The 15,429-nt window shown below is 38.7% G+C and overlaps 1 protein-coding gene across 1 annotated transcript; it reads right to left on the reverse strand.

Moving 5' to 3' along the window:
- Nucleotides 1-13,973: 13,973 nt before the first annotated feature.
- LOC101581633 (probable G-protein coupled receptor 141) lies at nucleotides 13,974-14,861 on the reverse strand. Its single transcript, XM_004629667.1, has one exon. The coding sequence runs from the start codon at nucleotides 14,859-14,861 to the stop codon at nucleotides 13,974-13,976; it is 888 nt and encodes a 295-aa protein (XP_004629724.1).
- Between the last annotated feature and the right edge of the window lie 568 nt (nucleotides 14,862-15,429).

Consider the following 15,429-nt stretch of genomic DNA (forward strand, 5'->3'; position numbering starts at 1 on the left):
CTTGATATTCTTGCAGAGCTTTTCTTTGATAGCCTTGAGTTCTTTTCCAAATACTCCTGAACTACACATCAAATGAAAATTAGCTATCATCTTAGCTGAGTTTTCTTTCTTCTTGAATGGAATATCTCTTTTTTATTTCTAAGCATGTATTGCTTTTCTTGTTTTCTTCTGAGCTCTTGGGTAGGTTTTCAGAAACATTATGGAAGTAGGCTGTATTTCCTTAGTAGGTAATTCCGTGTTCATCCAAAGATATTTTCTCCTTGTCATTATAAAGAAAGGGCATAGGCTTTTGAGTCTACAGATGAAAGTTTGAACCTCAGCTTGGCCTTTTTCCCTTACCCTGACCCAGAAGAAGTTCCACATAATGATTCCAACTTTAGCTTCCCGGCTTCACATGAGGCTCGCTGCAGGGAGTTTGTGAGACTGGTAATACAGAGGCAAGCAGAGACTAGCAAGGTGTTATTCTACGGATTTACTTCTCTCCTGACTTTGTTTCCTTCTAAGAGAACCACAGAATTTTAAAAGACATAAGATGCCCCAACTCGTATGCTAACTAAAAGTAAATTTTCTAACAAAAAAATCAAAGAAATTCATGGATTCTACAGTTAAAAGTTCCACTTACCAAAAATAGTGAAGGGGACTGGGAAGCTGAGCCGGGGGATAGCAACAAGAGCTGTACTTAGCAAGACCCAGGCAATCAATCCATGAAAAAAGCAAGAAAGACCAAGAAACAAAGAGTCTGGTGATGATGTAGCTCAGTGAAAAGGCTCTGAATTCAATCTCCAGTATCATAAAAGTAATTTTAAATCCTAAAACGATAAAATTCTTAATAGCTTTGCAACATATTCTTCTGTGGTTATTTCCTTGGAGAAATATCAACCAGCCTCTTAATTTTTGTATATTCTTTTTTCAAGCCCTTATATGAATTTTTCATTTGCACATATTTAAAAAGACCTTCCTTAACATTGTTTATTGTCCTTTGTATTTGAGTTTTATAATCAAACATATTTAAGTGCAACTCCTTGTGCTTAAGCCACCGAGCTAGCTCCCTGGACCATCTCCAGGCAAGGACCTGAAGCTTCCATCTCCTCACCTCTGGCTCCCAGCCTGGAACATGAGAGATGAAAAGAAGTCAGAAGTGGTTATCCAGTGCTCTGGAAGGCTGAGGCAAAAAGATGGTAAGTTCAAACCCAACAATTTAAGGATCTTAGTAAGAGGCTGTCTCAAAGTACAAAATTTTTAAAAATCCTAAGAATGTTGTTAAGTGCAAGATATACACACATACCTCCTGTCCCGGGGCTCTGCATTGGCTACTCTGATCCCCACCACCTCATACTCATACTGATACTCCAGTATTAAACTGACAGCCCTCTCTGAGAGGTCCATGGTGCTGTGGGACTCACAACTACTCAAGCTGTCCTAGTTCAGCTCTTCTCCCTTTCCTTTTGGGTGGGGAAGCAGGTTGGATTCCATCCCAACAGGGAAGAGATTCTAGGCAGCATCACAAGGCAGCCAGAAAGGTGGCCATGGGGCGTCCATGAAGGACACTCAAGAGCCCGCCCCATCTGCTCCCCTCTGTAGCAGGCCTTGCTAATCAGCCCTACTGCACCTATCAGATTCTTGCCCTGACAGGAAGGACCCCAGAAGCTGCACTCCCAAGGTCTGGAAGTGGGAGAGTCTGTGTTACAACATGAGTCAAAAGTGCCAACCCCATACAGGAAGAGCAGGACAGCCTGTCCCAGGTGAGACCCACAGGCAGACACCTCTCCTCTTTCATGACCTTGATTCTGTGCCCCCAGCATTCTAGGGTGTATTTTGTGTTTTCAGACAAACCCACAGTTATTTCACTGGGTGTCTTTATACCTTCACCAACTTGCCTTCTTCCTGAAATGACTTTCCAGTTGTATCTTCATCTGTACTAGCACAGTAGTAAAAAAGAAAAACCATCTTGAGGATCAGAACATTAACTCTCACCAAAGTGAAAGGAATTCAATTTGAATAAGGAACCCAAACTGGAACTCTGCAGAAAATCAGATTACAGGAGCACCCTGAAAGGTACTTGGAGGAGAGGAAGCTGTGGGGCAGCGTTGGGGAAGGATGTGGGACAGAAATCTCCTAACAGTGATAGGGAAAATGCAAGCAGGGAGTTTGAGAGTTCCTGGTGATGTAAGGCGCTTGCTTTAAATGGAGGCCTTTGGTTTTATACATGGGATGATTGGAATGTGCTGTACATGTTTAAAAACATAAACAGGGCGCTGCTAGGGTAAAAGATACGTTACTAAGAGTGATTTGAAGGTGTTTGAAACAAGGGGGAGCACTTGCGGGTGATGGCATTGTGTCTTTTACTGTAATAAATTACAGTGGAACCTTGATTCACAAACTTAATTTTCTCCACAATTCTGGAGAAAAAGCCATGTTCCTGTGAGGAGGACAGCTGGGCTTGTGTTTGTGTGGGGACCATGCCATGGTCCTGGTCATCACGCTACGCAGAGTTTGTGAATCGAAGCAAAATTCATGAGCCACAGCATTACTGCACTTTCTTTAAATATTTACTGCCTTTTCAGTCACATTCCATTGATTATCTGTTTACAACAAAACCTGTCAAATAAAAACATGATGCTCAGCCACCTTCCTCCTCAGACCTGGCAACATGTGTGCAACTTCTGACTCTTCCCCAAAGTCAAAAGGACCAGGAAAGGGAACAATTTTGAATTGATTCAGGGCGTCAAGGTGGCCCTGAGAGTGTAATTGAAGATATTCATGAAGGAGGACAACAGAACTGCTTTAGAAGGTGGAAGAAGGATGGGGTATATGTGTTGGAAGCAAAAGGGGAGGATTTTGAAGGAGATTAGTAGTAATGTACCTTTGACTGTAATTTCTTAAAAATTTTAAACACACACCATATGGTATTTTTTTGTTCATATGAGGTATTTCTGGGTCTATAAGAGTTTATAGGCTTAGCATGAATGTCCCCAACCAAGCAACCTAGGTGGAGAAAGAGAGCCCAGACTTTGTCCTGGGGCAGGTACAAGGAATGCTGACAGCAGCCGTAGCAGCCAGCTCATCCAGGGACAAAGTGGGTGTGATGCTAACATCAGGAGTTACCAGAAGAAGCAGTTGGTAAAAGCATTCCCCAGCCCCACTGAGAGTGGCCAAGGAATCTTCAGTCAGGAAGACTGGCCTGACTCAGCTCAGAAAGTTTAAGCTAAAGGAGGGCTGTGGAGGCCCCATCTTCAGCTAAGGCAGTGGATGCCACCTGAGGAAGTCTGACCAGACCAGGCTTAATAAGATCTGGCCAAGATTTTTTTTTAAATTTTGGCCTGGAATATATTCATTGGTTGTGAATGTAATGTTGTGGAGAAGAACAGTATTTGTAACATGTTCCTACGGAGAGTGCAGGAAAGATATTGTTTTTCATGGGATAAATTGGTGAAAACTCCAAAGTGAAAATAAAATGACCCTGGCAGCAAGTGGCATCTCATACATTGTTTCTAAATTCTGCAGGCTCAAATCTGAAAAAATATCTTTCTTATATGACAGGCCTGTTTCATTTGTTGTTTTGTGTTGCTAAGGCATTCTATTAAGCTATGGCTCCAGCACTTTACTCACTTTTCATTTTACTCAGTCACCACATTGCCCAGACTGGACTTGAAGGGATGATCCTCCTACCCTCACTTCCCAGAAACCAGGGATTGTGGGTCACCATGCCTGGCAATATGAGATTCTTTTGACAACTGTATTTGTGCTTTCTCAGAATACTCTTAGTCTTTGCAATCATTTTCATTGAGTGTTTGGTGTGAGAATTAAGCCCAAATGAATATCCATTGAAGTTCACTAGAAAACTTTGTAAAACCCACAGTTTAGATGTGTCAGTGCCCATGACTGTGTCTGTTATTTTTATCTCCTGGGCCTTAGGTATAAACACATATAGATCAAGGAGGTAGAAATCTTGGAACTGTATTACTATACAGATTCTATTAAGCCTACTCTTGAGATAACTCATGCCAGACATCAGCATCATATAATCACCTCTTAAAAGGCCCAACTCTCTACTCCATTGCTTTGGAGAGTCACCTCCCAACACATCAACACTGGGAACATCCAAACATAGTGCACCTGATGATTGTTTTCTTTATTAAAGTCATAGTAGTTATGGAAACATTTCTAAATATCAGTTTTCACATAGGTGTCTCTCCTTGCTGTGAGTTAGTTCAAAAAGCAGTAATTTTCACAGTGTTTTAAAATGTCACTTCAATTTTTAGGGGACAGAAAATGATGATTACCATTTCAAACATACCTCTTGTATAGCAAAATACTGGCAATCATATGTCCTCAAATCTAAAACTCTTCAATGTTTTGCAAAATAAAAATAAGCCTTTTCATGATATAAATAGTAAAACTCTATGTGGAACAAAATATTTTGTAGTTATTTTTCTGCCATGGGTTCAGTGTCTGTCTCCTTCTGAACTAATACTGAAATTTAATCAACTCCTAAGAACATGTGGTGGTGGTTTTCAGATGTGAGCCTATGACAGATAGTTAGAAATAGATGAATTCATGATGATGAGACTCTTTGTAATGATGTTAGTGACTTTATAAGAGGAAGAGAAGCTCACGCTAGCTCTAAGAGAGCTATGGACTCACAATCTCACCATGGACTTCCCTTGGCCCCTTAAGATGTGGCAGGACTTTCCCCACCAGATGCCAGAATCACACTCTTGGATCACCCAGCTTCCTGAATCATGAACTAAATAAACCTCCATTCTTTTTAACTTTTCCAGTCTCAAATATCCAGTCATTGCAACAAAATATGCAGTCACCCTCCATCCCATAAAAAATATTGCAAAGATTCTATGTTAAGATTATGGATTTTAAAATTAAGTTAGCAACTTAGGTGTGATGAGATAAACACATAGCATAAGTTCTTCTCAATTGGTCTGACTTGTTCCCAAGCTTCTGTCCCAATCAATCCTGAGTGACATAAAGAGGGACCCAAGGCCAGTGCTGTGTCATACATTAAAGAAAGTAAGTGATATGCTGCGGCTAAGAGTTGCTGTAGAGGTCACACACCTATATGTTTCCCTAGCTAGTATGACTTTAATAAATCCCTAGCATCATTTAGGGATAACTGGATTTAGGATTTGTATGTCCTGTTTTTGCTGGATCCAAGGATGAAGAAGGCCAGAAGAGTCAAGGCTGATTATGGCTAGAGCAGCTGGAATGAGCCTACTTGACAAATTTCATGATGGAACCAATAGACCTTGGCTTCATCGATATGGCATGGAGGAATTAGAGACAACGTGTATCTTCTGCTGTCCAGAAAAATGAGGACAAAAAGTCACTGAGGTTATCATTGTAGGTGTGGATAGTGGACATTATAAACAATAATGTATTTCTCACCCTGTGGGTAAATAAACAAAATTGTAAACATCTAAATTTTTCTTCCTGTAACTTCATACATTAGTTTTACTTGCCCAAGAAAGTTTTAGATAGAAGACTCCTGGATATAAAATGTAATATAAAAGGTAATCAGCCTATAAGAACATATCAGTAGAAGATACAGCTATGGAAAAAGGCGACTTGAGAAAGTGAAGATCCAGAATGCTACACTAAGATCATCAACTGCTAAAGAAAGTCAAGCTCAAGAAAGACTAACAAAAAATAAAAAACAAAAATAAACTGAGAAAGAATGATATTACAGAAATCAAAACATTAGGCAATATTAAGATGGTGACAGTCAATAATGGCCGCTGCTGTAGTTAAGTTGAACAGAGTATGAGGAAATACTGTAGTACTCATGTGACCAATCACCAAATGTATCAGAGTGGACTGTATTAGTAGAATGACTTTAATGCAACAGTCCTGGAGAGTCCCGGAGGAATGTAAGACAGGAAACAGGCGCAAAGAGTCAAGAGCTCCTCCTAGACACTAGGAGAGAAAGCTGGATGGAAGGGAAGCAGGGTTGCAAAAAGAAGGATGAAAGTGGTAGAGAGCTTTGTTATTTTTATTTTTTTTTAACATGAAAGAAGTTTATTCTGCCTGCATTTGAATGCTGGTTTACCAGTCCAGTAAAGAAGAAATAGATGGGTGGGAACAGGTGAAGGAATGGACTCAGATGCAAGAAGGTGGTTCTTCCAGCATGTCTGTATGAAAAAAAGTTAGGAAATCAGTCAACTTATTTTTTTTCATTTACTTTTATTCAATAATTGTGAAATAGCAAGGAATGAGTCTAGGCCTTGAAGACACAGAAGGAAATATCATTTGGTTCCTTCTCTATGTGATCTTTGTTTTGATTTAGATCTAAATTGTTTCCCAGAAGTCTCATTTTTTAAGAAGAGGGGCTTTGGGATTGAATGATGTGGGCACTATAATCATGGGTAGGTCATTAATCCACTGATAAATTCACAGGAGAATATACTGTTCAGGAAGTGGAGTGTAGTTGCTGGTTGTCCCTGGGAAGAGACCTACAGGGTGTGAGCTTGTCCCAGGCTCCTCCTTTCTCTCTATGCTTCCTGCCAGCCATGGGTTGAGCAGCTCTCCTCCCCTCTTCTCCAGATTTCACAGAATTAAATCCCCAGTAGTAGGTTTCATCTCTTGCTATCTTAAAAAAAAAAGGTTTGATTTCTAGACAGACCTAAACATATACAATCAATTAAAACATAGTCCTCTCTCTCAAGTATCTCGTGGCATTGGGGTTGGAATGTGCAGAAAATAATTACACATGATAGTTGTAAGACTGTTGGACAAGTACAATGATAAAAATCTCAGGGCCTGTGAAAGAACTCAGCAGACCACAGCACCTGCTTAGGCAAGCTTAGGCAAGCACAGGGACTGCGGTTCAATCCCCAGTACCACATTCCATGCCAGCCCCACCCCAGGGCAGGCTGAGCTGGCCAGAGTCCAGGTATGGTGGCCCACACTTATAATCCCAGTGCTAAGGAGGCTGAAAGCAGGAGGATCACCATGAGTCTGAGTTACATAGTGAGACCCTGTAACAACCAAATATATTTTTTTAAAAAGTCTCTATCAATATGTTTATGAGGTATCAGATAATACCGGCTGGTATGTGTCCCTATATTAGCTTGATGATCATTGGGCTTTTAATTTCATTATTTGCTAAAAGTTTTTTAATTTAATTTAATTTGAAGAGGAAAAACAGAAGTAAAAATAAATAGCAGAAACAAAGATAGAAGCAAGATAACATACAACAATACGTAGGTTACAAATTTTCAAAACAAGTATAGCTAATTAACAATGGTTGTTCCATTATTTTTATCATCAAATCTGTTGCTCAGATTAACAGATAGAGTTATACAAGAATGGTCATATAATTGTCTATTACCACTTGCTTTCAAGAAATCTTAATATTTGTTAAAAGTTTTAGATTGAAACAATTAAGAAAAATACTGGAAAGATTCACTCAAAAGGAATGAAGCTGCAGCTACTACATGGGCCAGGGAATGAAGGCCTTGCTAGAACAGTAAGTTAAATGAACTAAGGAAATTGGCATATATTGAAGACTGATAGTAAGTATGCAGGTTGAATTTTTCCTGATCTGCCCTCTGCTGATAAATTATCAGCAAACACAATGCCAGTTGTTCTTTAGACTTGAGACTCTCGCAGAGGTTCTTGTCTCTCACCACATAATTTCCTCTCTAGATTCTCTCTTTGGTGGCTGCCCTGTGTCTGACCTGTACATATAGCTGCTAATGTCCTACCCTTTCGAAAGCTGGAGCTTGTACCAGGAGGGTAAAGAGAATAAAAGCAGAAAGAGGAATTGGCAGTGAAAAATCCTTTGGTAAAAATCAAAAATGACTGAGGGAAAATCTTTAAGAAGGCATGTTGAGGACCAGATACAGAAGATGGAATCCCTATGATGTAGTCCAGTTGTGATTAAAAGGAAAAAAGAGAAGCCAACATAAGAAAAGAAGTTCTTACATTTCAAACCAGTAGTTTTCTATTTAGGAAATTTTCATGTCCATTATTATCATTGTTGCTATCTACTGTTTAATGTGTAACAGGTTGCGACTCAAGTGCTTTCATTTTTTAGCAGGCCCTGGAATCAAACTCAGGGCCTTGCACTTGCCAGGCAGTCACTTGTGCCCAGTGAGCTATCACTCCAGCCCTGTTTGACCTGGCTTTCTGATGTAATGCTTTTACTTCACAATTAGCTAAAATGATTCCAACCATTTTTCTACATACAGCATGTGATGATTCTATACTTTCTCAAATATTCCCTGAAATTCTCCAAAATTCATAATTTCCTGAGCATCTTCTGAGCTCAAAGCTCCAGAATTAGCAGAATTCTCCCATCTGTCTATGTCTTCTATCATCTTTCCATTACACTTTCTTCTATTGCATTCAGTCACTCCAAGTACCAATGACCAAAATTTAGGTCACTTTAGAATAATTCCAGACACCTGCATAACTTGCTATTTGAGTGACATACACATTCCTGTGATAAGAGTATGAAGTGTAACTCTCCTTGCAAAAATATCATATCACACTTTAGCAAAATATGTATGTGTCTTATTGGCCTCAACCTTTGATCTTCCAAACACAGAAACCCAATGTGGACAGATACACTGAGAGCTCACACGAAGGCTGATTATGTGGAAGCCCTGTCTGTTAAGATGGACAACAGTAGAGAAAGTAAGAGGATCCTACTTGTGTCTAAAGGTCTTCTCTTGTTGGTCAAGCTGTTCTAGAAAGATCTGCCTCAAACACCAACTGGCCTCTATATCCACAGAGATAACTGCCATCCAAATTGAGCAACCAGACTTTAACTACTGGCCTGTAAAGAAGTTGGAACTCGCACACTACATGGCTAATGCACGTTGTCTATTGATTGTGTTTTGTGAGATGTACTCTTGTTCTTCTCCTCCCTGTGCACTCCAAAAACAAAGGAATCTATTTGCGTGGAAGTAAACCAGATTGTGAGATTGTTGAACATCACCTTTTTAAACTACAGGAAACACCAAGGTTGCTATGCCAAAGTTTTAACATTGACAAAAAGGCAAGCACAGCTCAGTCAGAACAAAAAATAGATCAAAATAAAATTTGTGCTGACCTCTGGTTTCTGTTTCCACAGGTATGGAGCTCAGAAGCTGCTACTCTGCCCTAACAACCAATAAAAAGCTGAGCAAGATGGAAAAACAATTAACAATTTGTCTTAGTTCTGTAGAAATGAGGTCAAGGGGCAAAGCACTGCCCACTAAATGAGGGAAGCAGATAGGCAGGGACAGAGAACCACAACTCACTCAAACAGAAACTCTGAGAAATCTCCACAGGAAAGCCCCACAGGAAACCAGAGAAAAGTATAGACAGTGATAGACAAATACATGAAGGTTCAGTATGGACATGACCAAGAGTGAAAACACAAGGTGTTCTCAGGCCCAGATCAGCCTCACACTTCCTTGAGTTTTACCTCAAGGAGCTTGACCAGCTCTCATAGTACAGCATCAGAGAAAAATTGCCTTGAGCAAACTGTCTTGAATTACCTCAGAGTATTCTGTTCTTATTAAAATCTGTCTTCAAGAGAAATTATTTAACCAGAATCCAATGTGCTGGGATTTAAAGAAGAAAGAAATGCAACTCTAGCCTGCTCTAGCTGCAGTTTCCTTGAATCCACCTTACTTTTGACTCCTAAAGACCTCTTTATAGCAGCTTCTTTTTATGCAATATCAGTACCCTCAATAGCTTTTTTGTTTGTTTGTTTGTTTTGTTACCAGGGATTGAACTCAGGACCTTGCGCTTGCTAAGCAGAGGCTTACATTGCTGAGCTATCTGCCCAGCTTCTTATAGCAGCTTCTTTTATCTCATAAGTACATGATGGACAGCTAACAAGACAAACTTAAAAGACATACTATGTAGAAAAAAAAAAAACAGTTTGAAGAGACAGTGACAGAAACAATCTCTGAATTTGAAGATATCCTCTCAACAAACAATTCTGACACAAGCGGACATCTGCATACAAAATATGTAATTTAATAACTCTAGACTCAGGTTGGGGACATAGCTCAGTGGTCCAAGTGCTTGCCTGACAAGTGCAAGTACCCAGGTTCTGTCCCCAGTACCACATGCCGTGCCTGCCTTGGAACCCTGGGTGTGCCACGCTGGCCACCAGAAAAGGGCTGGGATGGGATCATTTGGAGTCTGGGCTGAGTAGCAAAACCATGGACTTGAGTTGTTAATATCTGGGGAGAGAGAGAGAGAGAGAGAGAGAGAGAGAGAGAGAGAGAGAGAGAGAGATTTAAAAAAAATAACTAGACCTAATCAGGTGCCCTTCAAAAACATCAACTCAGAATAGATCCCAAGCCTAATGTAAAAAAGACTACAGGAAAGGCATGAGTCATAAAATAATCGATAAACTAGATTTCATTAAAATTATAGTTTTATGCACTATGAAGGAAACTTCCAAGAGAATAAAAAGACAAGTAAAGAATTGCAAAAAATTTATAAAAGCTATATGTCTGATAAAATAAATTATCAAAACTGTACAAAGAATGTTTAAATCTCAGCAATAAGAAACCAATCCAATTCAGAAATACAGCAGTGACATTAACAGATACATTGCTAAAATGTATTTATGTATTTTCATACATATTCATTGATCCATACATATATATTTCTATCTGTATTTGTATATTTATGTATATATGCCAAATAAAGTGTGGAAAGATGCTTCCCATCACCTATTATCAGGGAAATGCAAGTTAAAAAACAATTGAGTTATTAGCGCACATTTATTAGAATGGCTAAGCCCAGAGCCCTCATACAAGAAGTTCCATTCATTTCTAAGGAAAATGCACAGTGAGGGGCCCGGGGAGGTGGCTCATTGGAACAAGCGCTTCTCTGGCAAGTGCAAGGGCCTGAGTTCAATCCTTGGTTCTGCCAAAAAAAAAAAAGAAAAGAAAAAAGCAAGAAAGAAAATGCACAATGATACTGCCACTCTGTGAGATGGTTTGATGGTTTCTTACACGATAAAGTAGCTTACCCATATGACCCAGCAACTCCTTTTTGAAATATATATTAGTTGATAACAAAAACCTGTGTTGATGTTTATAATACATCTAATAAAAACGGCCTAAGCTTGGAAATAATCCAGATGTTCATTCAGAGGAAGATACATAAACTGTGGCATGTTCAGGCAGTGAAATATTATTCAGTAAGACGAGTAAATGGTTTGAAGCCATGGAAAGATATGGCAGAAATTTAAAGGGATTTTGCCAAGTGAAAGAGGCCAATTAGGGAATGCTATACAGTGTATGATTTAAACTACATGATGTTCTGAAAAAGGCAAAGTATAGAGCCAGTATAAAAGATCAGAAGTTTCCAAGGGTTAGAGGGAAAGGAGAATGAGTGGGTGGAGTTGGAGGATTTTTAGAGAATTGGAGCTATTGTTTATGAAGCCATAATAGTAAATGTATGCCATAGTGCACATAGCATATTTCTTAGAGCTTATAGATAATGTCCAACACCAAGAGCAAACCCTGATGTAAACTATGGCCTTTGGGGAATTGTAATAATATTTCTACATAGGTTCACTGATTGTAATAAATGTTCCATCTCAGTGTAGGATACTAAAAGCAGGACAAACTGTGACTATGTAAGGGCAGTAGGTGTATGGGGACACTCAGCTTGATCTTTATTTTTTTTTATTTTTTTTTTCTTGATCTTCTTGCAAAATGAAAACTTTCTGCTCATTTTTTCTATGAGGCTAAACTTTTCTAAAACACTGTCAATAAATAAATCAAATAGAGGACATCAAATAAATGTTTGACATCTCACATATCATTGATCATTTCAGCCTCCCAGTTGCTAAATCCCAAGGTCCATCCTTAAAAGTGTTTCAGGCATCCTTCCTCCCTTCACAAGCTTTCTCCAGCTCATTTTCTCCCTGTCCCTGAGTCCCTTCTGAAGCTGCCAGAGACCACATCCCGACTCTGGCCACTTTCAATTCCTCTAGTAGGCTCTTGTGAAGAATTCATTCCGCTTTAAAAATGGCATTTCATCAAGGAACTTTCTTAAACCTGGGGCCATTTTCGTGTTAACAGAAAAAGCTTTCAAGTAAGACAGTTGTTATTTCTGGAACAGTCTTCTAGATTAGTGGGTCTCAGGTTATTTTGCTCATAATAATCCTTGAATCACTGTAATACAATGTAGTTTATTTTAAAAGAACAGAAAATAGAAATAAATTTCTACTATGGCTCTTTCTACACCACCCCAATAAATTGTTACATTTGCATAATTTTATTTTCCACATAACAGATAGGTGGTCGTGGCCTTCTGGTATAATGTATGTAAATCCTGTGTCTTTTGTCTTAGTTTTCTCTCTTTCCAGTTTTCTATACAACATTTCTGCCCAGTGAGCTCCATGTGGAATCATGTGAAAATGGAAACTCCAAACCCAGTTTCAAGAGTCAAGTACATTCGTAGCTTTGGCAGACTTTTTTCAACCTTCAAGTTCAAAATTAGTTGAAATTATTTTTACTAGAGGGCCAATTAATGGGTCTTTATATAAAAATAGTGTAAATGTGGAAATGTTACCCACTATGCAAACTGTGCTATGTGGAAATATTAGTATTAAGAACAGAGAACTTGAGGATTTAAGAAAGAGTTCAGGGGGTCACAGGAAGAGGCTGTCTCTTTGCTGCTAAGTATTAATAAAGAGAAACTTGTTCTGCATCCCTGTTAGAGAGAATAAAAGTGAGATGGGAATCAGGAGGCATGGGAACCACCTCAGAACCTCCTGCTAGATTCCTCAATGCTCTGACATAACATATATATATATATATATGATTTTTTTGTATTTAGTGCAGGGTCTACAGGGTCTCACTACACAGATCAGACTTGTAGTAATCCTCCTGTTTTCAGCCTCCCAATTGATGAGATTACAGGTGCACGCAGCCACGCCCAGTCTCATTGACCCTCTCAATGTGCCCGAAGGGTGGGGCCTGCACAGCATGCCTGAGAATCGAATCCCGGTCACTGAGTCTGCCTAAACAGATGCTTTAATCCTCTGAGCTATCTGGAAAGCCCTTCTTCTGACATAACTTTTTTCTTGCTGAAACTAAAGTTGTGAAGCATTATACACACAGGAGTAGGGATGGCAAGGAGAATCCTCTCTAGGGGAGCTGCAGAAAGCTACGATGACCCTGATCTAGCAACAAGATGATAGTGCTGCAGACAGCTCCACCTCCCTTCCCACACTCTGCATATACGTATGTCTGTGTTTGTAGCAGCACAGCCTACACCTTGCGGGGGGGCCTCTATGTCAAACAACAGATGATTGCATAATGAAAATGAGGCATTAGGACACAATAGAATAGGATTCTGCTACAAAGATGCATAAGTGTGAAACTTTTGTAAGAAAACGGATCATGAAACCATGAGACCATGATATAAAGTGACATAAATGAAACACACAATCTTAAATATTGCATGGCTTCTCTTACATGAGAAATCCAAAATATAAATAATTTAATGAGCAAAATAAAAGATGGATAATAGGAAACAGGAAGATAGAGATTTTGCAAATGGGAAATAGATCTAGAGATGGGAGAAGAAAGAGGGGCAGAGGAAGTAAGAAAAGTTATGTATGATACTCTTGTACCAACACCCCATGATTAATGTTATCAATACGTAATGCAAACATATTATAAAATATACATGTAAAAAGAAATATATAAAATACTTCCTAAAAAAGAAAAAATGGATAATGTGGTCAATTTGTATTGAGACTAAGAGACCTAATGTCCTATTGTAAATGAGGGATGGTAGTTGTTCTTCAAAGAGAGAGGAACAACCAATTTTTTTGTAGGAAGACAGTTTTGATTAAAAGCAACCTACCAATTTGATAATTATAAGCAGAGAATTTGAGAAATTTTCTAGTCACAGCAGCTCTCATTTAGTCACAATAAGTTTGTCACAATGGTAGGAATGTGATTACCGACAAAGTAATACAGAATGTTTTAATGGACCACTCCACCTACGAAGCATAGCATATCTAAGCAACAGACTGTTGTTAAAGCAACACAGATTTCATTGTAAAGAACCAACTTAGAATTTTCCCTCTCTGAATAATTTTGAATAAAGTGTACCCGGAATACATGGTGTGGTATAAAACAAACAACTATTACCAGGACGAAGAAGAAACTCTTGATTTGGGCCCTAAATTCTTGATGGGCCCACATGTCAGGCCAAAGAGCCTTTATCAATTGAAAGATGACAACCAGCTGTAGCAAGAAAAGGATCACAACTGTGATCATCATAGTGACAATCATAGAGTAGTTTATGACAATGATTTCCTTCCGTTTGAGGTCTCTGTAGAACTCAAAGCATCGCTGTTGTTTGGAGTGACTTGGATCTGTGCCATATTGTAAAAAAAAAACTGTCAAAAAAATAAGGCCACCCACTGTCCAAATAATAATGCTCAAAGCTACCGCATAGTGCTTCTTCAACTGTTGCACTTGGAGTTTCTTGAAATAGATGAGTAATCGGAGTATGACAATGGCCACATAGAAAACAAAAGTGAAGTACATATGGCTGTAGATGATGCTGCTGACCAGCCGGCAAGCAAAAGATCCAAGGCTCCAGGTGGCTGAGAAGTAATAGCTGACGCGGAAGGGAAGGCTGACCAGCAGGATGGAGTGCAGTGCTATGATATTGAGGACGAATGTGGCAATCACTGATTGGCTGCTCCTTTTGGACATCATGCATGACATTAAAACCATTCCAGTAGTGCCACCAAGTAAAACCACACTGTAGAGTATTATCAAAATAACCCTGCAGTACATATCACATTGTCCTAGATCTGTGTTTGAGACATTCACCAGGACGCTTGCATTGATTACCTCCATGCTTTGCCATGAAAAGCTGAGAAGACCATAAAACTCTAAAACAAAAGTTTACAAAATTATGATTAATAAATTGTAGTTGAAACTATACAGTCTAAGAACTAATAGTATTGAATTTTGCAATCTTGGACAACTATAAATAAACCAGAAAATATTATTAGAGATGCTACCCAATAATTCAAACATACTGAAGAGATAAAAGAGAGTGAAATAAAATAGTAAAAATAAGTTTAAATGCTAAGCTAAGAATTGTGCTCCTAGCTATTCTACAAACAGGTATATTCCTATATATACATCAGGATAAAAATTAGAATGTGGTACATTAGCTTCAGGTGCAAAGCTTAAGGAAAAGTCAAACAACTCAGTAAGTGAATAAAATTTAATGCAATATTTTAAAACTAAAATGAATGTAAAAATTCATGATTAGCAAAATGACAAAATTTTAAATAAAAACAAGATCAGTACACATTCAATGCACCTTCAAGCCCAACTTTAAAAAGTTAGCTGCCCCATTGTCAAGCAAATTAATTCGGAATAATATAAAGAAAAGCACATAAAATTATATGTAATT

The sequence above is a fragment of the Octodon degus genome, unplaced genomic scaffold (genome assembly GCF_000260255.1).
Source record: "Octodon degus isolate 3935 unplaced genomic scaffold, OctDeg1.0 scaffold00031, whole genome shotgun sequence".
NCBI lineage: Eukaryota > Metazoa > Chordata > Mammalia > Rodentia > Octodontidae > Octodon > Octodon degus.